The 26,066-nt window shown below is 43.1% G+C and overlaps 2 protein-coding genes across 4 annotated transcripts; one reads left to right on the forward strand and one right to left on the reverse strand.

Moving 5' to 3' along the window:
- Positions 1–887: 887 nt before the first annotated feature.
- Positions 888–18,325, reverse strand: irak1bp1 (interleukin-1 receptor-associated kinase 1 binding protein 1). Of its 3 annotated transcripts, none has more exons than XM_055636094.1 (5): positions 17,958–18,325; positions 11,010–11,075; positions 9,091–9,221; positions 5,662–5,878; positions 888–1,203 (listed from the first exon to the last, which is right to left on the reverse strand). In XM_055636094.1, exons 1-5 carry the CDS (start codon positions 18,270–18,272, stop codon positions 1,183–1,185), a joined length of 750 nt encoding a protein of 249 aa, XP_055492069.1. In that variant the 5' UTR covers positions 18,273–18,325; the 3' UTR covers positions 888–1,182. The 3 variants fall into 3 exon arrangements, with proteins under 3 accessions (XP_055492069.1, XP_055492070.1, XP_055492068.1); XM_055636095.1 differs by lacking the exon at positions 888–1,203 and adding an exon at positions 2,118–2,956 and having other exon boundaries at positions 17,958–18,324; XM_055636093.1 differs by lacking the exon at positions 888–1,203 and having other exon boundaries at positions 4,806–5,878; positions 17,958–18,322.
- Positions 18,326–18,473: 148 nt separating this feature from the next.
- LOC129697480 (40S ribosomal protein S3a-like) lies at positions 18,474–19,508 on the forward strand. The gene has a single exon (XM_055636091.1). The coding sequence runs from the start codon at positions 18,680–18,682 to the stop codon at positions 19,472–19,474; it is 795 nt and encodes a 264-aa protein (XP_055492066.1). The 5' UTR covers positions 18,474–18,679; the 3' UTR covers positions 19,475–19,508.
- Positions 19,509–26,066: the final 6,558 nt, after the last annotated feature.

The following is a 26,066-nucleotide window of genomic DNA, read 5'->3' on the forward strand; positions in this document are numbered from 1 at the left end:
AGGATCTTCCATACAGTGGAGATGTGGTAGTCCTGAAGCATCGTTTTGGTGGGAACAGTGTAAATACCGCAAGTGAATTTGATATAAACGGACCAGGTGGGAGATCCATACATGTGATGTCCATGAGGTGAAATTGACTTGCAATGACCTGGGCAGTGAGAAGCATTTAGGTTATAGAAGAGGGCCACAGTCACAGAGACCTGGGTACATGAATGCATTATGACTGGGGTTCTAGGCAAGGCACAAAGGGGGTCATCAAGTAGCAATTGGAGAAAAGAGCCAGAAGTTAATAAATAAGATGAAAGAAATATGGGTGGGTCCTAAGCTGTCATCGTGAAGATGGAATCATGCACAGGATGGTGAGCCAAATAGCACAAAATAAAGGAGAGAAAGAAGTTCTCATAATAGAACAATAATGATTTGCCTAGTGTGTGGACAGAATTATGTCACTGAAAGTGAAACACTTGGAAGCTGCTGTTCAGTGGCAATCCAAGAACCTATCTTGAACAGGGACAGGTTCTGAGGTTATCACAAGAGTAAAGGAAACCCAAGACTCCTCAGCCTATATTCTACAGGGAAAACCCAATGCTTCCACAGAGAGTACAGGGGCAGCGGGGTAATACTAAGGGTGAGCACAATGAACCCTGCTTCATCCCTGAAGAGAAGCAGTCTCTTTTGAAGGAACCAGTTACCTTGAAACAATATCATGGAAGAAATGTTGGACATCTTTAATTTGCATGGGAATGATATTCGGGCTTTTGTTTAGCCTAAATGCACAGAGAAAATTAAAATCAAAATGAGAGCTGGAATCCCAAGCCTGCATGAAGCCCAGTAATGTGTGTGTATGTAGACTGAGTTATTGAAATATTACATGGCAGATTCAATGAACAATGAAGTGCATTTTATGTAGAAGAGCATCTGAAAATTGAACAATTGCCTTTGTGACAGCATTTCTGTTGTAACATTGAGAGTTGAAAACTGGCCTTTCGTCTTGGCTGTCGTTGGAAGTGTTCAATTCTGTGCATTTTATCTTTTGAAATCTTTTGTGTCATATATTTGGCTTTCAATTCATTTAAACGCCCTGAATGTTTCGTAAGCTCCTGACCTCAGACATTCCCTAAAGTTGGCAAACTTTTGAGTTCCCGACCCATCAGATCGATAGACACCAAGTGCCGGAGTAACTCAGTGGGCCAGGCAGCATCTCTGGAGAAAAAGAATGGGTGATGTGAGGTCGATGAATATTTCCACATTGTATGTGCATAGAACAAGAACAACAGCACAAGAACGGTCCCTTCAGCCCATAATGGATGTGCTGAACATGATGCCAAGACCCAACTCTTATCTGCCTGCACATAATTCCCATCCCTTCATTCCATGTTTATGCCTATCCAAAAGTCCCTTAAATGCCACTATCGTATCTGCCTCAACCACCACCACTGGCAGCATGTTCCAGTTTGACACACCCCCCCCCCCCCCCCAACCATGTAAAAAAAACTTGCCCCTCACAACTCCTTTAAACCTTACCCCCCTCACCTTAAGCAGTGTCCCTTCTACCGATGCAAGGCTAACAGGTCTATAATTCCCCATTTTCTCTCTCCTATCACTTATGAGAGGGGACCTCATTTAAACGTACAGAATAGTGAAAGGCTTGGATAGAGTGAATGTGGAGAGGATGTTTCCACTAGTGGGGGAGTCTTGGACTAGAGGTTATAGCCTCAGAATTAAAAGATGTTCTTTTCGATAGGAGATGATGAGACATTTCTTTAGTTAGAGGGTGGTGAATCTGTGGAATTATTTACCACAGAGGCCGTCAGTGGATATATTTAAGGCAGATAGATTCTTGATTAGTACAGGTGTCAGAAGTTAAAAAATGAGAGGGGCGGGTGGCTTGGGGTGAATGGGGGGGGGGGGGGGAAGGCAGGTAAATAGGGTTAGGAGGGAGAGATAGATTAGGCATAGTCAAATAGCGGAGTAGACTTGATGGACCGGATGGCCTAATTCTCCTCCTATCACTTATGAAAACAAGAGAGGATGCTGTTGCTTTATGTCCGGTATTCCATATCACTTAAAATACATTGTGATATAAAAACAAACAGGCTAATATAGCTTGAAAAAAAAATTCAGTATTAATGCTTTCCCTTATCTCTCGTCTTTATTTGCACCGGATAATTGCTTTTTTGTCAAGTGCTTTGATATCTATTTTGATCCCCTGTTTCCAAAAGTATTTTTTTTATTCATAACATTTGCTGTCGGACTTTCTTAAAATCTGTTTTTCAGACATATTGCTTTACCTTTGTACTGAAATTTTATTTATTTGACTTAAAAATACAATGTTTACAAAATTCTACTTTCAGAACCAGAGTTACAGTAAGTATGGAATACATCACCTGTTTAACACATACAAATAGAGAGTTAATTTCTGTCCTGAAAACTCCTGATTTATCAGAATCTGCTTATCACAGTAAAGGTTGGAAACTGAGCTTCTTAGAAAATGGATTAGTTAGCTCTTATTTCCTGAGTGCAAATTGGACAACTTGGCAGATACGATATGATACGATAAAACTTTATTTATCCCTGGAGGGAAATTGGTCTGCCAACAGAAAAACTTGAAATTAAAAGTGACAACAAAAAGAAAAAGCCAAGCAACTGTTGTCTGGTTGCCATGTGCCCAGCGCCTTCACCGGAACAAATGAACACACGACTTTTCCCCTGGGCAGAGGATTCTAAGCTGTTTCGGATCCGGATACTAAGCTGCACACTGGATCCTCCTTGTTCTCCCACTGTCCCTCACGGTGGTCCTCCCCACACCGGATCCCCATTGTCTTCCCCTCCCCCCTCACGCTCATCGACCATTGTCACCAAGGCCCCCATTGCAGCCGAGGCTCCACTACCGCCGTGGCTTCTGCTGCAGTCGAGTCTCGCGCTGCTGCCACCGGGGCTCCCATCGTCACCGCCGCTGAAGGAATTGGACAACTTGGATTAAATGTCCAAATTGGACAGATCAACCAGTATTAGTTTGAGGCCATTGAGAAATTGTGCTGGGGATTTCCAGGTGCTATTTGTGTTTAATGCATAAAATAGCTTAGCATTTTCTTCAATTTTTGGCTGCTGACACACTCATTGAGTGGGTGCCTCAGTCATGACCCTGCTGGCAGCAAGGTATCGCTGAAGTCATTAACATGGAAATAACTGCCCATCCAGTGTGGATGGAGAACCTCAGACTTTGCCAAAATCTTAACCATGTAGTGAGATACCGCTCCCAGATTCTTCGAAAGCACCATGTATCCTCTCTGGACATCTTTGATTAAAACTCACAGGTTCTGTTTTTTTACCGAGATACCATTGCTGAAATATTTGAAAAGCTACTGGAGGACTTTTAGCTAAGTTCTCATGTCTAGTCTCATGTCAAAGGTCATGTTGACATTCAAATTACTGGCTGGCAGACCTCTGCAAAGTCTCACTTTGTTTATTACTGCTACAGGGAAGTCATCCAGGCACTATTGTGAGAGGTGAGCAGCTGATATCTTGGGCACTGAAATCTGCCAGCTTTGCAGGCTGATCAAAAGTACAGCCAGCTGCCGTAACTACACTCATGTATTCAAAAGCGCTCCTAATAATAACTCATGCTTTTCTTCAATAAGAAACATTATCACGCTTTCAGGTCGTTGTGGAACACAAGAATTTCTCAATAGTCTGCGCCACATGTAGGCATGGTGCTTTTGGCCTCAGAGATTGCCGCGCCAGATATTTTCAGCAATTAGCACTGTATATTGCGATGCGTCCTGTATCATGTGCTGATCTTCACTTCTCTGACTCCACACAATTCACAGTACCACTACAGAAGCAGAGTGTTGCCACGGTGGGAGTCATGCAAGTTTTGGAATTGTGGAAAATACCATGGGACTTCTAAAAAACAAAATTCCCATGTCTGTAGCAGTCCTGAAATGCAAGCCCTGCAGGGACTTCATCATTGTATGTTGTATCATGTATAATAAAAGCCCATCGAGTTATTGGCTCAGGGACAAGATGAAAATTAGACTTTTTGTACCCCAAGAGCCTCCCCTCCTATATGGGTAGAGGAGGGAGGTATTTTTTCCAACAAAAAACAAAGTGTTACAGGAACTCAGAGGGCCAGGCAGCATTTGTGGAGGGAATGAACAGTGGACATTTTGAGTTGGGACCCTTCTCCTGCCTGAAGTCTGAAGACCCTCCACAGATGCTGACCCATTGAGTTCTCCAGTAGTTTGTTTTTTTTTGCTTAATATTCCAGCATCAACATTTTCGCATGTCTCCATAGAAACCCTTTTGCAAAAAGCTTGGTACATTGCAGCCCACACTGCAGACATGCCTTTTTCAGTGAAACTAGGAGCACTACCTCACCTCTTAGGTAAGAAAGCTTTTGAGAAGGGTGGGAGGGGAAGGGAACAGAGGTGTCACTTTTAAGTCCTTCACAACTTGCAGTGCTTTTGTTGTAGCAACACTCTGCTACTATGGTAGGACTCTAAATCATGAGGACCCACAGAAGCAGGGATTAGTATGTCCTTCGGGACCCATTCCTTTCTGGTTCTACTTCCGATCACAACCATCTGTGGATCTTATTTTTTTGATTTTCACCATTCTCAGCATATTGTTGGAAGTTGCGCTCGAATTAGCTCAATCAAATTTCAGGGCACAAGCCACCCTAACGTGCTTACCGTTGTCCAATGCTTTTTGGCAGAGGATTTGCTTTTGGAATAGTGCTACATATACTCCAGGTTTCACAAACTGCAAACGGTTGAAATAAATTTCTAGTTGCACTTTTCTTAAAACTTTACTCCAGCAGATTCCTAATATAATGGAGGCAAAACCAGCAGGTGAGAGGAATTAACCAATTTTTGCGAAAAGATGTAGCCTGCCGTGATGGGGCCCTTCCCAGACAATACTCTGAAAACCCTAGTGTTATTGCACACCTTACTTTGTAGGGGCAGATCACCCAAACTTGACGGCAAGTCAATGTCTAACATGCACCTAACAATCAGTCCCAAGTGAATTAGGGGTCAGTCACTGATATGCATTGGTGACAACAACTCTGCCACAACCGCAAGGATGCACACAGGGTGAAAAGATTTGCAGTCACCCATAGTTTTTTTTTTACGTCTCCAGTCTATGAATGGCTAGCAATAAAGTTTCTGGGGTCAAGTGGTGCAGAACTGAAATGGCTAAACGAGAATTGATAATACTGACATGGATAGTACTAATGTTGGAAGTATAAAAATAACATTATTGGGACAGTGCTACATATACTCCAGGTTTCACAAACTGCAAAAGGACAATAAAGGAATCTAATCTAATCTAATCTAAAAAATAATTGTGTCTAATGGATTCTATACAACTAAATATGCCAATTTTTTTGTACCTCATCATCTTTCATGTTGATTGCCATAATTGCCATCAGTTCCACACTGAGTCATGTGTCATGCAAGAGTCCTATGCAACTATTTTACTTGCATTGAGGACTATATAATACAAGATTTATACCATGAAAAAATCTCCATATGACAAAACAGAATTGCCATTTCAAATCTATTAGAAACTTTAAAAATGTAATTGCTATCTTAAAAGCACAATTTAACTATTCTTTTTGCAAATATCTTTTGATTTGAGCTCAAAAGTCACAAACACCTTAGAATAAACTGTCACGGAGGCATTGCTAATCTGCTGTTGAATAGTCAATGGCCTTGCGTCGTCAGGTGTTCCTTGTTCAGAAGCAACACCTTCTGTCTCGTTGGTTTCTTCTTCCCGGATGATCAAAGGTCTGCCCAGCGATTGTCCAAGCAAGCGGCACACGTCAAAAGCTTTACGTCGGGAATTTGCAACAGCTCGAAGACATGCCTGCCGTCTGTATAACAAAAAGTTCTAATGTAACTTTATTCAACGTATTTTAAAAATAAATTATAATGAAATCAAAGATTTTGGATTTTAACTTGGTGGAATTGAGGCAGAGTGGTTATTAAATCATAAGGGGATATTAACCTAATTATTTTCTGTCCTGATCTGGCTGATTGACTTTTTGAATTGCAGAGGCTAAGGAAGCTAGTGAGGTCCTCTTCAAACATGCAGGTCAAGCTCTGATGATATAATCATGCCATTGTAATCAAAGACCTGAGTTAGGGTGCTGTGGTGACCCCCTGTGGCAAGGCAAAACTGCCAGAGCCAGCAGCCAGTTAAAATAAGCCAGGTAAGGAAAGGTGGTCATTGTTTTTAAAACAAACAGGAAACCTAGGTTTCATCCTTCTCCCCTTGTGAGATCCTGGTGCATCAAACTTATTCTCGGGATTGTTCCAAACAGCCTGTGCAGGATATATAAATAGGACATGCTAAATTCTATTTGCCTGCTTTGGTCTTCAGTGAACTAAACCCACACTGCATGAATTAAGGCTTAACAATACATTTCAATAAAAGTCTCAGAGTCATAGAGCATGGACACAGGCCCTTCAGCCCAACACATCCATGCCCATCTAAACTAGTCCAATTTGCCCATATTTGGCCCATATCCTTCTAAACCTATCCATGTTCCTGTCCAAGTGTATTTTAAATGCTGTTGTAGTACCTGCCTCAACTGCCTCCTATGGCAGCTTGTTCCATACACCCACCACCCTCAGAGTGAAAAAGTTGCTTGACCCTCAGGTTCATATTAAATTTAGGCCACCTCACCTGAAACTCCTAAATCCAGTTGGATTAATTCACACGCTTATAATACCAATAGAAGGGATAGTATAGATATTATAGTCATTTAAAAAAAGTTAGATTCAGCTTTTAAGTGTTGATATAATAGATGTTAAGAGAGTAGAGTAGAACATGTTAAGCGAGTCAAATATTTTCATTTGAACATTGATGATAGGAAGTGGTGGCGCTGCCCTGGCAGCAGCGGCTCGCCTGCAGTCCGTTTGTTTTTACTTTTTTGTGAGGAGGTGTTTGGAGGACTCACTGTGGTGGATGGTAATTTGTGTTTGTTGTTTATTATTGGATTATTGTATGTATGACTGCAGGCACGACATTTCGTTCAGACCGTAAGGTCTGAATGACAATAAAGGTAATTCTATTCTATTCTATTCTATAGGAACTATAAAAGAATTTCCACCATAGAAACATATTGGGCCAGTTTTTCCAGTCAGCAGTGTACTCGGGTTGGATCTTCTGCTATTTACTGTACAAAGTCAAGCTCCATCCACAGTGCCAAATGTCCTGCACAGCTGCAAGGTCTCCTGGGCAGCAATCCCATCAATTGGGACTCCCAGTAAGCCTTGTGCATATAAATAATGGACAAAAAAACTCACTCTGGCATTTCGAGCTGCTAAAACTGACTTCTTCTGAAAGTTTCTGACATTCAGAAGCATTCAGACATTCCAAAACTAATAACGATATTCTATTACCAAAAATTGAAACAAAAGTAATTGAAACATTTAACTAAACCAATTTAAGATAGAAATTAAACCATGCCCTGATCCCTTGCAGCTGCTCCCCTCCATTCAAATGAATAGAAATGCTGTCAAATTGAAGGATGGATTCAAGAGGAAATGTCATGATGCATTTGGGAAATGCTGATGAGCTGCTGCCTGCAGCTTCAGAATTTCAGCATTCACACTGATGTCAACGCTGAACCTGAAGGTGATCATTTTCCAATGTTCTATAGATTCTGGTTCAATTCCTGTGGATTGGAGGGTAGCTAATGTTATCCCACTGTTCAAGAAAGGAGGGAGAGAGAAAGCAGGGAATTATATACCAGTTAGCTTGACATCGGTACTGGGGAAGATGCTGGAGTCGATTATCAAAGATGTAATGGCGGCGCATTTGGATAGCAGTAACAAGATCGGTCCAAGTCAACATGGATTTACGAAGGGGAAAACATGCCTGACAAATCTTCTGGAATTCTTTGAGGATGTAGCAAGTAAAATGGACAAGGGGAGAGCCAGTGGATGTAGTGTACCTGGACTTTCAGAAAGCATTTGATAAGGCCCCACACAGATGATTAGTAGGCAAAATTAGAGCACATGGTATTGGGGGTAGGGTATTGACATGGATAGAAAATTGGTTGGCAGACAGGAAACAAAGAGAAGAGATTAACGGGTCCCTTTCAGAATGGCAGACAGTGACTAGTGGGATACCGCAAGGCTCGATGCAGGGACCGCAGCTATTTACAATATACGTTAATGACTTAGATGAAGGAATTAAAAGTAACATTAACAAATTTGCAGATGACACAAAGCTGGGTGGCAGTGTGAACTGTGAAGAGGATGCTATGAGGATACAGAGTGAAGGACAGGTTGGGTGAGTGGGAAGATGCATGGCAGATGCAGTATAATGTGGATAAATGTGAGATTATCCACTTTGGAGGCAAGAATAGGAAGGCACATTGTTATCTGAATGGTGTCAGGTTGGGAAAAAGGGGATGTACAACGGGATCTGGGGGTCCTTGTTCATCAGTCAATGAAAGTAAGCATGCGGGTACAGCAGGCAGTGAAGAAAGCTAACACATGTTGGCCTTCATACAAGAGGAGTTCAGTATAGGAGCAAAGAGGTCCTTGCAGTTGTATAGGGCCCAGTTGTATAGGGCCCTGGTGAGACCACACCTGGAGTATTGTGTGCAGTTTTGGTCTCCTAATTTGAGGAAGGACATTCTTGCTATAGAGGGAGTGCAGCGTATCCTCTTCCCCTTCTTCCCCCCCCCCACCCCCCCTCCTGGCCACCAACTCCCCTCTCGGCACAGACGACTCCCGCATCCATAAAATCACTACTAAAGACAACAGTGATACAAAATCACATGAATTCTCTTGGAATTTATGCAGAAAAATGTAAATAAAAAAACATTATCATCTCTCATTTCTCGACGTATATGCCCAGATGATGCATCTGTGTGGATTTGTTCAAGTTTTAACTAATGGCAATGGGTCAATTCCAGGAATTTCAGTTCTTCTAAATATTGAACATGTGAAAAATCAAAATAGAAGGAAAAAGGTTTTAGGAATCCAATTAAGCAATCTAAAATATTTTTGTTGAGCCAACCTGTTAACTCATTAACATGTTCTGATTCTGCCCAATATTCACGCTTACCTTATGTTTTCCACAGCTTCGCTTGTGTGGAAGTATTGAGGTGAACCAATAATGACTGAACTGTCTAATTTTTCTACCAACAGGTTGCACAAATCTTCCATCTTGGCAAAATCACTGAATATAACAGAGATCTAGGAAAGGGCAGAGACAAACGATCTTTTAAATGCAAAACTAATATCAAATTCTCTTGCTTAATGATAATATATGAAGGACATAATCTTTTTTGAACTTTAACTGACTGACCAATTGATTAATCATTGATGCTATTTTCTGTAACAGAAGTAGTACTTTTCCACTTTTCTCCAATGGAAGATCACAATAAGAAACAATCGCGTTCTTTCAAGGATCAACAAGATGCCGTATGTGTTTACAGTAGATGGTACAGTAGATGTGTTTACAGTAGAACCATACAGCACAGAAACAGGCCTTTCAGCTCAAAGTCTGTCGCTAACGTGATACCAAATTAAACTAGTCCCCTTTACCTGCACATGATCCATATCCCCCCTTGATCAATACCACTTCCATATCTGCTTCCACACCACCACACCTGACAACACAATAGGCATCTGTCATTCATTGTGTAAATAACTTGCCCGGCACATCTCATTTAAATCCCCCCCCCCCCCCCCCCTCTCACCTAGAAGCTATGATCTCTAGTGTTCAACATTTCTATCCTGGGAAAGAAAGTTCTATGATCTCCTCTTGGTTGGTGTTTTTTGCCCGAACTATTGAGTAATGTTCCCGCCTAGTCCATCACAGGTACTGACCTCCCCAACATTGAAGATATCTATCAGGAGGCACTGCCTCAAAAAGGCTGCCAATATCATCAACAACGCACATCAGTTTGGCCATGTTCTCATTTTCACAAGTTCACAAGTCATAGGAGAAGTAGGCCATTCGGCCCATCAAGTCCACTCCACCATTTAATCATGGCTGATCTAACTTTCCCTCTCAACCCCATTCTCCTGTCTTCTCCCCGTAACACACCCGTACTAATCAATGCAGAGTGCACAATGTTCGGCACACACATTGTGGGCAGAGGGCCTCTGATGGACTGTTCCTTGTTCCACTGTTCATTGTGTTCCATTGCAATTGAAATGAGGAATCTATGCTCTTGCCTTGAGGTTTGGATAAGTCATAAGAAACAGGAGCAGGCCTTGGAGATGGTTGATCTCTGACCTCTGTACTATTTTCCTAAACAAACTCCAATTCTTTTCATGTCCTGAATAACTCAAAATATATTGATCTTTGCATTGAACTTTTTAAACAACCACAATTTCAAATGTTCAAAAATATCTTCTCATCTCTATCCAGAGTGGGTGATGCCTTATGTTAAGCTTGTGATTCTAGTTCTAGTCACACTAGCCAGTGGAAGCATTACCCCCCCCCCCCCCCCCCATCATCTACTCAGTCATGACCTGCAAGATTGTGTGTGTTCTAAAGAGATCACCCAAACTAAAGAGTGTAGGAGCTGAGAGTGCAAATGTCTCCTTTAAATGACAAATTCACCATCCCAGGTGCCACCTTCTCTATCACAAGTACAACTTCCTCAAATAGGGAGATCAAACATGGAGATAATGATCTAGATGTGGATTCACAAGGGCTCTACATAATTGAAGTGAGATGTCTTCTGCTCTAAATCTTCGACAAGAAAGGTCAATTTTCCATTTAGAGTCATCGAGCTCCTAACATCGGGAAGGTGGTACAGGAGGCTGAATAGCATGACCATCAAGTTCAAGAATAGTTTTTCTCAACAACCACTACACAACACTATTGCTTGAACTGTTATTATGTTGGTAACTGAAATAACTTGCAGTTGAATGACGGTAAAAAAGGTTTACCCAAATCAATTACCTTGCCAAGAGCAGTGATACCCTGCATCTTTTTACAAATTTATGAAAGTTAAAAATAAATTATACCTCTGCTTCCATCTGATAGCCATTTTCAATTCGGCGAAAATCCTTTGTCACTGTAATATTCTCCTCCTACAATAAAATAAAATAATTTGAAAACAAACTGAAGTAGTGTAGGTGGGAACGTAGAACTGTAATCACAATAAAATCTTTGCCCAACTGTATGGATGCTTTACCTTATGAGCAGCTAACTGTTGAGCCTCCACCTCCCAAGTTATTTCTCACTGGTCAACAGAAGACATTTATTTCAATTGAACACGAATAGGATTCAGTGGGTCAAATACATCCCACAATTGTTCCAGACAGTGGAAGCAAGCTGTTACATTATTTGAACACAAAATATTGGATTTTCCTAGTCTGTGCATTTTTGGAATCACATAAAATATGTGTATCCCAAATCTGAACCTAACATGAATATGCCTGTAGATTTTTCTTGGGCTAGTGCAAGGACAAGGTCAGGAATTGTCCTGTCAAGAACTCAGCTGGATTGAATCAAAGCCAACATTGGTCTACGTAGGTACATATACTATGAGGATCGCATTCAGTTTCAAAAGAAAATTCTAGAATTCTAGAAGTATGATCTTCTCTTAAGAGCATAAAAACATTCAACAAAATATTAATCTGTATGGCCTTTGCTCACTAATCGATTCTCTGCAAGTCAATGAAATGAAATGTTATTATGTAATGAAACTGGCCCAAGATATTTAACAATGTTCTATTAGATTTTGTAGTGCAATATTTCTGCTCTAAGACAATAGTTGGCTTCTTAAGAAGATCGTGTCAGAAAATTATTTGTGTCAATGGGGAAAAGGTGATTAGGGGATAGAGAATTTCTGACTCAATAACAATGTATTCCACTCCCCACGGGTTTACAAAATAAAACATATTTTTAATAGCTATATGGTTATTTTTGTTACAGTAAAACACAGTCTGCATGCAACATTGTTTACTGGAGTATCATTCCATACGTGTCAATGGAAGTGATTGCTTTTCAATTTCAATGACTAACTTGCGATAAAATTGATAAACCATGTTTTCAGGTGCTGATGTTGATTTTGGGGAGGCAAGAGAGAAGCATTTTTCCCCCTCAAATTTGTTTTTGCTTGTCAACTTTTTCTTCTGCTTGTCAATTTCCAAAGTAATTTTTAAATTATTTCCCAATCAAAATTGAGTAATAAACAATTTATTCTACAATATACAAATAATGCTTCCCAATTCATCAATGGTGTTATATCCAATTTGCGTAAAGGAAACAGGCATCATAGCAAATTTACCTGTAAAAGTCAATTTACCTTTCATATTGCCATCAAGATGTTACATTTTGTATTACCCACAGATAATGGTTCATTCAGCAAAATTCTGTTTCTGTCAGATTGCTTCAATGTGACAAGTTACACATATCAAAATTTCAAATGAAGCAACCTGAATAAATGTTGCACACTTGTCATTTATTTGATAACCTTTTCACATAGATGAATAACTCATGTGAGACCTTGATGCCTTTTATGCCAGGAAATAGGATTTAATCTCCACTTTTCATTATTGTTTACCTGTACTTGAAGACAAGGCTCCTCTGAATCTCCCTTATGTTCCCAAATGAAAAAGTAGTTTCATGTTTTTTTTTAAACAAATTATTCATCACCTCTCACAATGCACTAATCTTGGTTCAGGCACTGTTCATTATATTTTTCTTATTCTCACCAATTCCATATGTTCATTGTTAGTGATACAGTTTTGCTATTAGTTGTGGACTTCTCATATCAAAGATGTCAGACATCAAAAGTTGTAGTACCATTAAGTTCCAGTTGATGGCACTGATGAGGTGTTAGAAATTACAGCAAGCCACCAATGGACTGTCCTTCCAAATTTGCCACTCAACTATGCAGATAGTCCACATTATGATAACTATAATTTTAGAATCTGCTCTAAATATTTACTCAGAATAGGCAATCACTATTGTAAACAATTTAAACACCTTAGAGTATATACTACTCTAAAGGGACTAATTAACAGTGACAAATCTGGTTCAGTTGACTGCATTCTCATTATTGTGCATATGCCCAGCAGTGATTTAAACACCAACAACTAGAACTGACACTACCAACAGCAAGAGAATGCTTCATATCCAGGAATGCAGGTATTAAGGATGGTTTTCATCCCAGTGAAATTATACACATCAGAAAAGCACTGGAACGATTCTGAACACAAGGATTATCTCATATACATAAACTCCAGTTCAAAAAACAGTCACACAATCACACGATCCACTTTTCCTCCCTCTCCCCTCATGCAAAAAATATTTGAGCTTGAAAGCATGAGCCACCAAGTTCAGCAACAGCTTCTCTACTGTTATCAGACCACTTCCCATTAGCTAGGATGTAGACCCAACCTTCCAACCTACCTCATACAGACCTTGCACTTTTTTAAATCTACACTTTCTTTGTAACTGTAATGCTATATGATGCTGTAACATTATATTCTGCACCCTAGTATTTTTCTCTTTGCACTACATATTAGTACTTGCATATGACTTGATCGTACTCATCTATACTGTGATTTGACTGGACAGCTCACAAACAAATTTTTTCACTGTACATTGGTAAATGTGGCAATAATAAACCAATGCCAAAGCTGTTCTTTTAAATTAAGAGATTTTAAAGCAGAGAAGTGTGTCATCTTGTGTAGGAAGGAATTGCAGATGCTGGTTTACACCGAAGATAGACACAAAATAGGTGACAGTGGTTATGGGGAGAAGGCAGGAGAATGGGGTTAGGAAGGAAAGATAGATCAGCCATGAAATAATGGCGGAGTAGACTTGATCGGCTGAATTCTACTCCTATCATTTATGATCTTATGAAAATGCTGGAGAAACTCAGCGGGACAGGTAGCATCTCTGGATAGAAGGAATGGGTGACGTTTAGGGTTGAGACCCTTCTTCAAACTGCCGGGCCAGTCAGAAGAAGGGTCTTGACCCGAAACATCACCCATTCCTTCTATCCAGAGAAGTGTGTCATCTTTTTGGGTAGATAATTTGATGGATTCTACATAAGCAAGAGATTTTCCGGCTACTGGTTTAGACAAGTTTAGCATTAGATCGGTGATGATTTTATTGAGCAGCCGAGTAGGCGGGAGGAGCCGAGTGGCATACTTGGCAAAAGATCATAAAAGATCCTATTATGTCAGGTTAAAAATGGCCAGTGGAGCTCATGACGATGGTATCCAAGCCAATATCCATTACACCATCAGTATCTCGGTGCTAGAATATTTGGTCATTAATTATTATACACTGGAGCTGACTGATTGCATACAATGTGCTATATTTACTTAATAACTCAGAGAAACAGGCAGCGAAAGAATGGGTGACGTTTCGGTTCGAGCCATATCGTCAGATGAGTCCTACATTTTGATTGGGTCTTTATAAATGCAAGTCACTTTTGTACATAAATATGTCATATCAAAAGGCAACAAAATACATTCCAGATGTTTGATGCCATCATTTACTGCAAATACAATTAATACAAAGTAAAACTCTCAAATATCTTCCCAGTGTAGCAATAGTACCCGCAACAACTAAACATCTGGGAGATATCAGTGGTAACAATGATTACCAAAAAGAGGAAATATATCTTTGAAGCAGGTTTACTGCATTGTTAACCATCAGTTCATTATTAGGTCACTTTAAGCAGGTGGGTATTAACAATACGTTGCTAATGATGCCAGAAATCATCACTGACATATTATACATCTCTACAAGTGTGACAAATGACGTGACACAGTCAGAGCTAATTCAAACCAACAACTTCAGAATGCAAATCCATGAGTTTCTGAAATACAATTATTTACAACAGGACAGAACCATTAGCAATTAAACACTTGCATTTAATTAACACCTTTCCCAAATTCAGAATTTCCCACACAACTACAAAGTTAATTATTTGACCTTGTAGTCGTAGGTGCATGGGGCAATTCATGTACAAGGGTCCTGCAATCTCCTAATGACTGGTAGAGGGATAAATATAGAGGACGCCAATGAAAATCATCTTACTGCTTTTTAGAAATAGTGTCCAGTTTTCCCTACTTCTTGCTTCATATCTGACACTTTCACTACCTTCCTTCCTTCTCCATAACTATCTGCTCACCTTCAAGACCCTGCAAAAAAGATGCTGCTGGAACTTAGCAAGTCAGGCAGCATCTTGAGAGGCCAATGGACGATGATGTTTTGGATCTGGTTTAGATTAGATATACTGCCTGGAAACAGTCCCTCAGGCCCACCACGTTCACACCGACCACCTGTTCACACCGACCACCCGTTCACACTAGTTCTATGTTATCGCACTTTTTCATCTGCTCCCTCCATACTTGGGGTAATTTACAGAAGCCAATTAACTTACAAACCGACACATCTTTGAGATGCGAGAGATAACCGGAGCACTCGGAGGAAACCCATGCTATCATAGGGAGAACTAACAAGCTCCACACAGTCGGCACCCAAGGTCTAGATTGAATCCAAGCCTCTGGCAGCAGCTCTCTTAGCTGCATCATTATGCCACCACTAGTCTTGAAGAAACATCATCTGTCTATTTCCCACCGTTAAAATGCAGGTTTGTATCGCTTGTCAGAGAGGGATTTCCTCGGGCTGCTAGTCGATGAAGAAAAATCGATCAGACTTCCGTTCCCGGTTTTAAAAATAAATAAATAAATCACTGGACAATTTAATAGTTGGATTAAAGTAAAACGCGACTTCGAACACCCACAATGCCTTCAGGATCGTAATATCAGGACAAAACAAAGGGTGAGTCGTTTATTTCACATATAATCTTGCTTCTTGGGGTGGCTTTAGACTAATTTTACGATGCAAAAATGTTATTTAGTCCCCAAACGATTCGGCCATGTCTTTGCCTGCCGATATGGGGTTAAAATTCACGGCAACGGCAACGTTCCAATCGATCGCATTCCAGAAACACCCACTCGCAAGATTATTAAAATTCTCTTTTTTTTGGACAATCATGTCATAAGAGCATCTAAATCGTCTATATTTTGTGTAATTGTCTATCCATAATCAATATTGTTATACTAAATATCCACAACAGTTTTAGTCACATGTAATGTGCAAAAAATAATAATTTTGATTATATTGAGAGTGGATGTTTCTAGATTAATTTATGGGAATTAAACATTAAATTCCTTCCATTTGGCATATGTTCATGACAGTGAGATTTTAAAATCATGTTACATTGTGAATTCATGTGTGAATGGGATTAGTTTGTTATTTGGATACTTAGGCTATTAAAAAAAATATGATATGCCAATGCACTAGCTAGCAATCCAAATGCCCAGCAAAAGAGACTGATTTAGACAGCATTTGCAGAGATTATCTGAATTTGGACTACTCTAAATGTGATGATCTACAGGACATTCTTAATGGGAAAGTAGTGGGCAGAAAGGCATGTCATGCGTGGTTTGAAGAGCAAAAACTTGTAGTTTACAATGCCACAATTGAAAAGTTGAGGAAAAACAGAGTACAGTGTTGCTTATTGGTTACAATCTGAGGAATATGATGATGCTACTGATTACGATATGCCAATGTACTAGCTAGCAACTGATCTTCTCCATAAAGACTTGGTCTATTGCTAGAAATTGTAATTTATTTACCTATCTGTTACGGACTTACCACATATAATACAATAATATTAAAGTTCTGATCTTGAGAATATCACATATTTGAATTTTCAAGGCAGTCTGGGTGTTTATTACTATTTCCGTCACAATGGTCAATTTTGAGATTAGCTCCAATTAGATAACTAACTAATTATATGCTTTAATTTCAGGTCATCCAAATAAGACGTTTCATATTTGTTTCAGAATGCTTCAATCCTTAATAAGTGAAAATTTCATTCAGTTCTCTTAATTTTTAAGGATGTTGTGGGCTTTTGACTGTCCTCGATCACAGCTTTTGTGTTAAGTCAATGGAAAAGCAATAGGGTGATTTCACTAAAGGTCACTGGAGCGTAGATCCGCACCCACGTGACCAAAATTCTCAAGTGGAGGACACTCGAGGGTTCGGTACATGTTAGTGGATGGGAAAAAACGCATTTTCCCACCCGTTAAAAACATAGAAAACGGCGAGGTTGTGAGCTGCAATTTACTGTGCCAGTCGGGGTGACCGTGAGGCACAGCTACCTAGATTTACAGGGGGAAAAAAGGATAGCAAGGTAAATTCAAGAGGGAACTGAAGGTGCCAAACCGGCGGAAATGAACAGCCGACATTTGCCGTGGATATTTACAGGTCCAAAATATCAGGAATTATCGCGTTTGCTCGCTGAATTTCATCAAAAGTAAGGCATTATTAACTTACTTTTGATAAATTCAGCGAACAAACGCGATAATTCCCGATATTTTGGACCTGTAAATATCCACGGCAAATGTCGGCTGTTCATTTCCGCCGGTTTGGCACCTTCAGTTCCCTCTTGAATTTACCTTACTTGCTATCTTTTTTTCCCCCTGTAAATCTAGGTAGCTGTGCCTCACGGTCACCCCGACTGGCACAGTAAATTACAGCTCACAACCTCGCCGTTTTCTATGTTTTTAACGGGTGGGAAAATGTGTTTTTTCCCATCCACTAACATGTACCGAACCCTCGAGTGTCCTCCACTTGAGAATTTTGGTCACGTGGGTGCGGATCTACGCTCTAGTGACCTTTAGTGAAATCACCCTATAGGGAACAAGATGCTAATTTCCGAGTATGAAAATGGCCATAACTTTTTTAATACTGAAGATATGAAAGCGAATTGGGTATCTGATGGGATAAATTGCAGACTTGACTTTTAACATCTCAAAATGTTGTAACATTGCTACATAGTCAGGATTGAACCCGGGTCTCTGGCGCTGTAAGGCAGCAATTCTACCGCTGCACCACCGCCTTTCACCACCTCTCCTCTCCTCTCCTCTCCTCACCTGGACACCGTGGCCCCTCACACTCTGCACGATGTAGTCGAGCCGCCGGATCACGCTGCCCTTGGCCTGCACGGCCGCCTCCTTCCTGCTGCCGACCAGCACGCAAACCCGGGCACGGTCGGGCAGCGCCGACACTTCGGCCGTGGCGCTGACCTGCACCTCCCGCTCGCCTGCCGTCCCCACCATCACCGCCCCCGCCCCCGCCGCCAGCGGAGACTTGGCGCCGCGACGCTCGGCCCAGCACCATCTGGCCTTCTCGTGGGCCGCATCGGGCTGCGGCAGGGACGCCAAGACCTGGGCCGGAGAAATCTCCATGGTTACCGGCCGCGCCCCGGGGGCCAGTTATCCCCAATGGCCGCCGCCGCCGCCGCGCTGCCATGGCAACCGCCGCCTCTGCCATGGCAACCGCCGCCTCTGCCATGGCAACCGCCGCCTCTGCCATGGCAACCGCCGCCTCTGGGGGAGGGGCGGCACGGCACGGGCACTGCGCAGGCGCAGGGGCGATTGTGGCGCAACTGCGATGCGACCCGATGAGTGAAGGAGAAAGTGCTGCAAAGCTGCAGTCGGTCAGGGCAGCACCTGAGGAGACGGTCAGGCGACACGTGTGGGTCAGGCAGCACCTATAGTGGGTCAGGCAGCACCTATAGTGGGTCAGGGCAGCACCTGAGGAAAGGGTCAAGCAGCACCTGTAGAGGGTCACCTGTAGTGCACTTGTGGGCGACATGGCAGTCGGCAAGAACAAGCAGCTGAGCAAAGGCATCAAGAGGGGAGCCAAGAATAAGGTTGTGGACCCCTTCTCCAAGAAGGACTGGTATGATGTCAAGGCTCCAACAATGTTTAACATTAGGACCCTGGGTAAAACTTTGGTTAGAAGAACTCAGGGAGCTAAATCTGCCTCAGAAGGCTTGAAAGGCCGTATATTTGAGGTGAGTCTTGCTGACTCACAGAACGAAGAAGTGGCCTGTCGCAAATTTAAGCTGATCGTCGAGTATGTTCAGGGCAAGAACTGCCTGACCAACTTTCACGGGATGAACTTAACACGTGATAAGATGTGCTCGATGGTCAGAAAATGGCAGAACATGATTGAAGCTCACGTTGATGTCAAAACCACAGATGGGTACCTCCTGCGCCTTGTTTGTGTTGGTTTTACTAAGAAGCGTAACAACCTGATTCGCAAAAACTCCCTTGCTCAGCAACAGCAGGTTCGTACAATCCGCAAGAAGATGGTGGAAATCATAACTCGCGAAGTTCAAACCAACAATCTCAAGGAGATAGTCAATAAATTGATCCCAGACAGCATTGGCAAGGATATTGAGAAAGCTTGTCAATCCATTTATCCGCTCCATGATGTGTATGTCCGGAAGGTCAAAATGTTGAAGAAGCCCAAATTTGAATTGGGCAAACTGATGGAGCTGCATGAAGAAGGAGGAAGCGGCACAAGCAAAACATCAGAAGAGGCTGGTGCTATAGATGATCGAGCAGATGGATATGAACCTCCTGTCCAAGAAAATGTCTGAACATGTATAATAAAGCATCTCTTCTAAAAAAAAATGTATGAAGCTCCAATAACGATAAGCCGTTTAACTTCATATAGTCTTTTATTATTTATTGGAGTTGGAAACCAAGTGAAAAGCCTCCTTACATTTCAGCGTCGTGAACAAATCTTTTCGACCGTGCCCTACACACTAAGCACGCGCTAGCTAGGTTGCATTCCACATGAAGTTATTACAAAAACCCGACATGGATCAGGAACATAGTGCACCAGCAATATGGTGACTGATCTACAGGCAGTACCTGGGGAGAGGGTCAGGCAGCACCTCTAGGGTCAGGCAGCAACAGTAGTGGGTCAGGTGGCACCTGTGAAGAGGGTCAGGCGACACCTGTGAAGAGGGTCAGGCAACACCTGTAGAGAGGGTCAGGTAGCACCTGTAGTGGATTAGGCAGCATGTGTGGAGAGGGTCAGGTAGTACCTGTAGAGAGGGTCAGGTAGCATCTGGAAAATCTCAATTGGGCAGGTAGTATTTATGGCATGCCTCGATGGGCCAGACAGCATCTGTGGAGGATGGCAGTGAATCATGCAGCATACGTGGAGGGTTGTAATGGGCCAGGCAGCTCCTGTTGAGAGTCAGTGGGTCAGGCAGCATCTCTGGAGGATTGTACTGTTCTTCAGACAGATTTGGAAGCTGCTGCCTGTACAGATGCTGTCTGACCCTCTGGGTATCTCCAGCACTCTGCCTTTGTTGCTTAAGTTCCCAGCATCTACAGTCCCTTGTGTCAACTCAGTGAACCCAATGAAGAAGAAAGGAAGAGGCAGATACGAGCTGAGCTGGGAAAGAAGGAGAAAGCAGGGACTGCCTGAAATTGGAGAAGTCAATGCTCATACCGCTGGGGTGTAAACTACCCAAGCGAAATATGAGGTGCTGCTCCTCCAATTTACGGTGGGCCTCACTCTGGCCATGGTGAGAGCCTCCTCTATAGTAGAAAAGGGGAACCCCCGTTTCCTGAAGAATGAGGACATCCCTAATGCCCTTCAGGGAACGGGTGTTCCCCTCTTCTACTATAGATGAGGCTCTCACCAGGGTCTCTTCTATACCCCGTAACTCTGCTCTCACTCCCCATCCCCCCCACTCGTAACAAGGGCAGAGTCCCCCTTGTCCTCACCTTCCACCCTACCAGCCGTCACAACAAATAATCCTCCAACATTTTCGCCACCTCCAACGCGATCCCACCACTGGCCACATCTTCCCATCTCCTCCCCTTTCGGCTTTCCGCAGAGACCGCTCCTTCTGTAACTCCCTGGTCAATTCGTCCCTTCCCACCCAAACCACCCCCTCTCCTTGCACTTTCCCTTGCAACCATAGGAAATGCTACACTTGTCGCTTTACCTCCCCCCTGGACTCCATTCAAGGATCCAAGCAGTCTTTCCAGGTGTGGCAGAGGTTCACCTGCACCTCCTCCAATCTCATCTATTGCATCCGCTGCTCTAGATGTCACCTGCTCTACATCGTTGAGACCAAGCATAGGCTTGGCAATAGCTTCACCCAACACCTCCGCTCGGTTCGCAATAACCAACCTGATCTCTCGGTGGCTCAGCACTTTAACTCCCCCACCCAGTCCGAATCCGACCTTTCTGTCCTGGGCCTCCATGGCCAGAGTGAGGCCCACCGTAAATTGGAGGAGCAGCACCTCATATCTCGCTTGGGTAGTTTACACCCCAGCGGTATGAACATTGACCTCCAATTTCAGGTAGTCCCTGCTTTCTTCTTCTTTCCCCTCCCCTTCCCAGCTCTCCCTCAGCCCACTGTCTCCATCTCTTCCTTTCTTCCTCCCGCCCCCTCCCCCCCCACCCTACATCAGTCTGAAGAAGCGTCTGGTCCCGAAATGTGGCCTATTTCCTTCGCTCCACAGATGCTGCCTCACCCGCTGAGTTTCTCCAGAATTTTTGTCTACCTTCGATTGTCCAGCACAGCAGTTCCTTCTTAAACTTAGTTTTTATCATTCATAGTTATCATACACTTCTAATGGAGAATTCATGGTCGAAACGTTAATTTGCCTGGTTTATAAACAAATGCCAGATGGTATGCTAGGTGATTGTGGCATTATTGCATTTGTTGGTTTCCAATGCTTTCAGCACACTTGTATTTAACATTCTCCTAATTCCTGAAAGTACTGCTTAGATTGATTAATATTTTATTTATTGATTGATACTTTATCATCACATGTGACATGTCACAGTTAATTTTTTGTTTTGCATTGCATTGTATGTCTCTCGGTATGTCTTGAAATGAAATGATTCAATTTATTGTCATTGTCAGTGTACAGTACAGAGACAACGAAATGCATTTTTAGCATCTCCCTTGAAAGGGAGACACAGGGCGTCGCGGTGTGCCCGCGCCTGCCGCCGTACATTCCATTACAGGCAAAGGTGGGTGAAGTGTCTTGCCCAAGGACACAACGACAGTATGCACTCCAAGCGGGATTTGAACCGGCTACCTTCCGGTCGCCAGCCGAACTCTTAGCCCATTGTGCTATCTGTCTTGTGTGGGGGATGGTGGGCGATAAAGGGGGAAAACCATTTTTCAGTCGCTTCCTCGACGGAGAGGTGACTTTTTCCCCTCTAGCGGCCTAACAGCTTGGATTGAAGCGGCCTTTCCTGGAGTCGGGCCCAGAGCTTTAGCAGCGGGCGCAGCGTGGACTTTTCCATCGCGGAGCGGGGCGAGCCCTTGCCTGGGGTCGCCAGAAAGGAGTGCTCCGATCGCTGGCCTGGTGACTTTGACATCATGGGGCTGTGGTCTGCGGAGCTTCTTGCCGCGGGTGTGGCGTGGACTTACCATCCTGAGCCTGGGATCCTTTGCCGGGGATCGCTGGAGAAGAGTTCCGACCGCCGGCCTGTGGCCTATAACATCCTGAAGCCGTGGTCTCCAGTAAGAAAGTGGCCAAGCCGCGGAGTGTGTTCGACCGTCCCGAAGTCAGAGTTTTGATCATCCCGATGAGAGGACCTGTACATCCGGCCGTTCGTAGCCTGACCACGGATGAACAAAGGAGGAGGACTGACTGAACTTTGTTGCCTTCCGCCACAGTGAAGAGTGTTGTGGTGGATGTTTGTGTTGAATTCTATTGTGTATTGTGTGTTCTTTTTTCAATTGCTGCATGGCAAATTAATTTCACTGCACCTTAGTTGGTGCATGTGACGAATAAATTTGCATCTTGTATCTATCTTGTATCATACATTTGGTATGCAAAGAGTTGTCACGTATATGGGGCGGCCCAGACAAAGTTAAAATGTATTAATTATAGTTCCCAATCCGGTAGGCGGCGCGACCCTGGTCAGCAGCGGCCTCTGTAGCCTGTCCGCGTTTTTATTATTTTTTGTCTGTGTTTTTATGTAGTTTTTGTTATTTTATGTTTGGGGTGTGTGTGGGGGGGGGGGGGGGGTGGGGTGGAGGGGGGGGGGGGAAAACTTTTTTGAACCTCTCCCTGCACTGGAGACCCGACCTTTTCTCGTCGGGTCTCAGTTGTCGTTGGGGCCGCAACGAGGAGCGGTCTCCAACAGGAAGAAGCCGGGGACTCAGGTGCCGACTCACCTCACCGTCGCGGAGCTGGCCGAGACCGGAGTGGGTGGAGCGGTGGAGGAGCGCTGCTGCTGCTGCTGCCGCTGCAGCTGCTGAGTCGGAGGCTGCTGCTGCGGGTCTGTGGACGGCGGCACCGGGAGCCCGCGGATCCCTGGAGGGAGACCGCTTTTCGGGGCTCCTGCAACGGCGACTTCTCCCGCCCGAGTTGCGGGGTCGAAGAGCTCCTGGAGCGGGGCCTACATCACTGCCCCGCGCGGCTTGGAACGGCCGCGGGACTATGCGAGCGCACGCCGGGGGCTCCAACACCAAGACCCGGTGTGCGACCTCGCACCACCCGGCGTGGCTTTAATGGCCGCGGGACAATCGCCATCGCCAGCCGGGGGCTTTGACTTTGACTCTGACATCGGGGGGGAGAGAGTGCAGTGGAGAGATAAGTTTATTTGGCCTTCCATCACAGCTATGTGATGGATGTTTATGTAAAATGTAATTATGTTGTGTCTGGGGTCTATTTGTGTGTAATGTATGGCTGCAGAAACGGCATTTCATTTGGACCTCCAGGGGTCCAAATGACAATTAAATAGACTATTGACTATTGACTATTGACAATGGTCTCTCTTTGTTCTCGACAGCCCCCTTTGTTCTCGACGGTGTGTCCTCGATTGGTCCTTTTTACTGGAACTGCAACGCTTCAATGCTGTAAACTATATTTTGCACCACCTGATGGCTTGATTGTACTCGTGTATAATATGATGTGAACCTATCACTGTATCTCAGAACACCACTATAAAGTTTCTTTGTCTCCATGAATCTGCAATTAACTAACCTTTTCCGTCCATTTCCAGCAAATAGCAACATCAATCCAATACCATATATAGCTGGTATAGAATCAGAACCATAATTCACAGCATGAGGCCAGGAAGTCACAGGATGCTTGGATACTGCTGTTAGACTCCAAGTAGAGTCTAGCAATGGAAACAAGTGATATATGCACTGGCCTTTGTCACTCAGCACGTCCCAAACCTATAGCAAGCGGGTCCATGTGAACCTGGGACTTAACGGCAAGCAGCTGAACGTTAGTGGTTCCCTTTGAGACAATTGGCTACAGTGAGCATAATTCCAGTCTGATGTCAAAATATTCTTATACCAGCATCTGTTGACTTGATCAGGTCATGAGCTATCACTAATGTCAAGGAGTTACTGTGAAACTGCATCTGTTCCTTAAAAATAATTTACAGATGCTTGTTACTTATTTTCCAATGATTGTGTTGCTGAAGCACTGATCTTCCTGTCTGAGTTTAGCAACTGGTGACAAACTGGTGACATGGAGATTTTGTTTTCTTGCTGCTAAACCTGCCGATAAATCTTGATTTCATTCCAACTATTTCTAATTATAATTATGCAGTGTCTTGTTTACTGCAATTAATTCTAAACTTAAAACTTCTCTCATTCCAGGACAGAATTGATGCCTATAACCTTATTAAATAGATTGAATCAAATCAAATTGGAAAGTATAGCTTGGAAACGGGCCCACTGAGACCCTGTGAACTATCGATCACCTGTTCACCCTAGTTCTGTTATCCCACTCTCTCAATCATTCTCTACTTACTAGGGGAAATTTATAGATGCAATTAACATACAAACCTGCATGTCCTTGGGACGTGCAAGGAAACCAGAGCACCCAGAGGAAACCCTCGCAGTTACGGGGAGAACATGCAAAATCCACACGGACTGCACCTGATGTCAGGATCAAATCCATGTCTCTGGTGCTGTGAAGCAATCTACCAATGTCAGTTAAATTCTGCAGCACTACTTTATGTTAAAACGTGATCAGAGGGATATATTCATATTCTTATGAACTGGAGAAAAAAATTGAGTCCTAATGTCTGGAAAGGCTTTGCTGCAGCCTTACATTTCAGTTAAGAAAATAGAATTATGATTTCTAGACCAGTTAGGACATGCAGAAGAAGGGTCTCAACCCGAAACGTCACCCATTCCTTCTCTCCCGCTGAGTTACTCCAGCTTTTTATGTCTATCTTGAGTAATGAGATTACTCATTAACAAAGAAAGGACGATTACTTTTTGTAACTTTGTTAGTGCCTTTGTGGCGACTCTTGTGTACATTGTATGCAAAAACAAAGTATTTCACTGTACCTAGTGACGTGACAATAAAGTATCGTCATCATTATCATCATCTTCATCATCATCATCAGATCATAGTGAGTCATAAAGCATGGAAACGGGCCCTTCGGCCCAACTTGCCCACACCAACCAATATGTCACATTTATACTAGTCCTACCTGCCTGTGCTTAGCCCATATCCCTTTAACCCTATCATATCCATGTACCTGTCTAAATGTTTCTTAAAACATGAACATTAGTAGTAATCTTGTTGACATTCAATGCACACCTCCCTGATTTAGCATACTTTGAATGGTAAAAAACTTAATTTTGAGGAGATGTTGGATATCTATATGCAATCAGTTAGGGAATCGAGGTCTTCGGGGAGAGAAAGGGGATAGTGAACTTGAAATTTGGATCAACTATGTTAGTATTGAATGGTGGGCCAGGCTACTGGGGTCAAATGTCCTATGCTTGTGGTGTTTTGTAAGGAAGTAGGTAACTATTAAAATGTCTTTCTGCTCATTGTATACCATCCTCAAGGATGGCTTGTGTGACCAAACGCAAGGTCCATTTCTTTAGGAGACGGGACCTTTAAATATGAAAACCAAGGCCTGTGATTCCCATAATCCATGCTCTCTTTCTCTTCTCCAATTCTTCCTATTCATGCCACCTTCCTCACCCCCAGCCACACAAATTTAGGGTGGCACGGTGGCGCAGCGGTAGAGTTGCTGCCTTACAGCACCAGAGACCCGGGTCTGACCATGACTACGGGTGCTGTCTATATGGAGTTTGTTCGTTTTGCCTGTGACTGCGTCGGTTTTCTCTGGATGTTCTGGTTTCATCCCACACTTCAAAGACGTACAGGTTTGCAGGTTAATTGGTTTCTGTAAAATTGTCCCTAATGTGTAGGATAAAA

This window comes from Leucoraja erinacea, chromosome 5 (genome assembly GCF_028641065.1).
Source record: "Leucoraja erinacea ecotype New England chromosome 5, Leri_hhj_1, whole genome shotgun sequence".
Lineage (NCBI taxonomy): Eukaryota > Metazoa > Chordata > Chondrichthyes > Rajiformes > Rajidae > Leucoraja > Leucoraja erinaceus.

What these genes read in the sequence shown, in the direction of transcription:
- irak1bp1 (XM_055636093.1), bottom strand. Translation starts at nt 18,272, where the DNA reads ATGGAGATTTCTCCGGCCCAGGTCTTGGCGTCCCTGCCGCAGCCCGAT. An exon ending in GCTATCAGATGGAAGCAGAG is followed by an intron (nt 9,222 to 11,009) that starts GTATAATTTATT and finishes GCCCTTTCCTAG; the next exon opens with ATCTCTGTTATATTCAGTGA. An exon ending in GAAGCTGTGGAAAACATAAG is followed by an intron (nt 5,879 to 9,090) that starts GTAAGCGTGAAT and finishes TTTGTTATACAG; the next exon opens with ACGGCAGGCATGTCTTCGAG.
- LOC129697480 (XM_055636091.1), top strand. Translation starts at nt 18,680, where the DNA reads ATGGCAGTCGGCAAGAACAAGCAGCTGAGCAAAGGCATCAAGAGGGGA.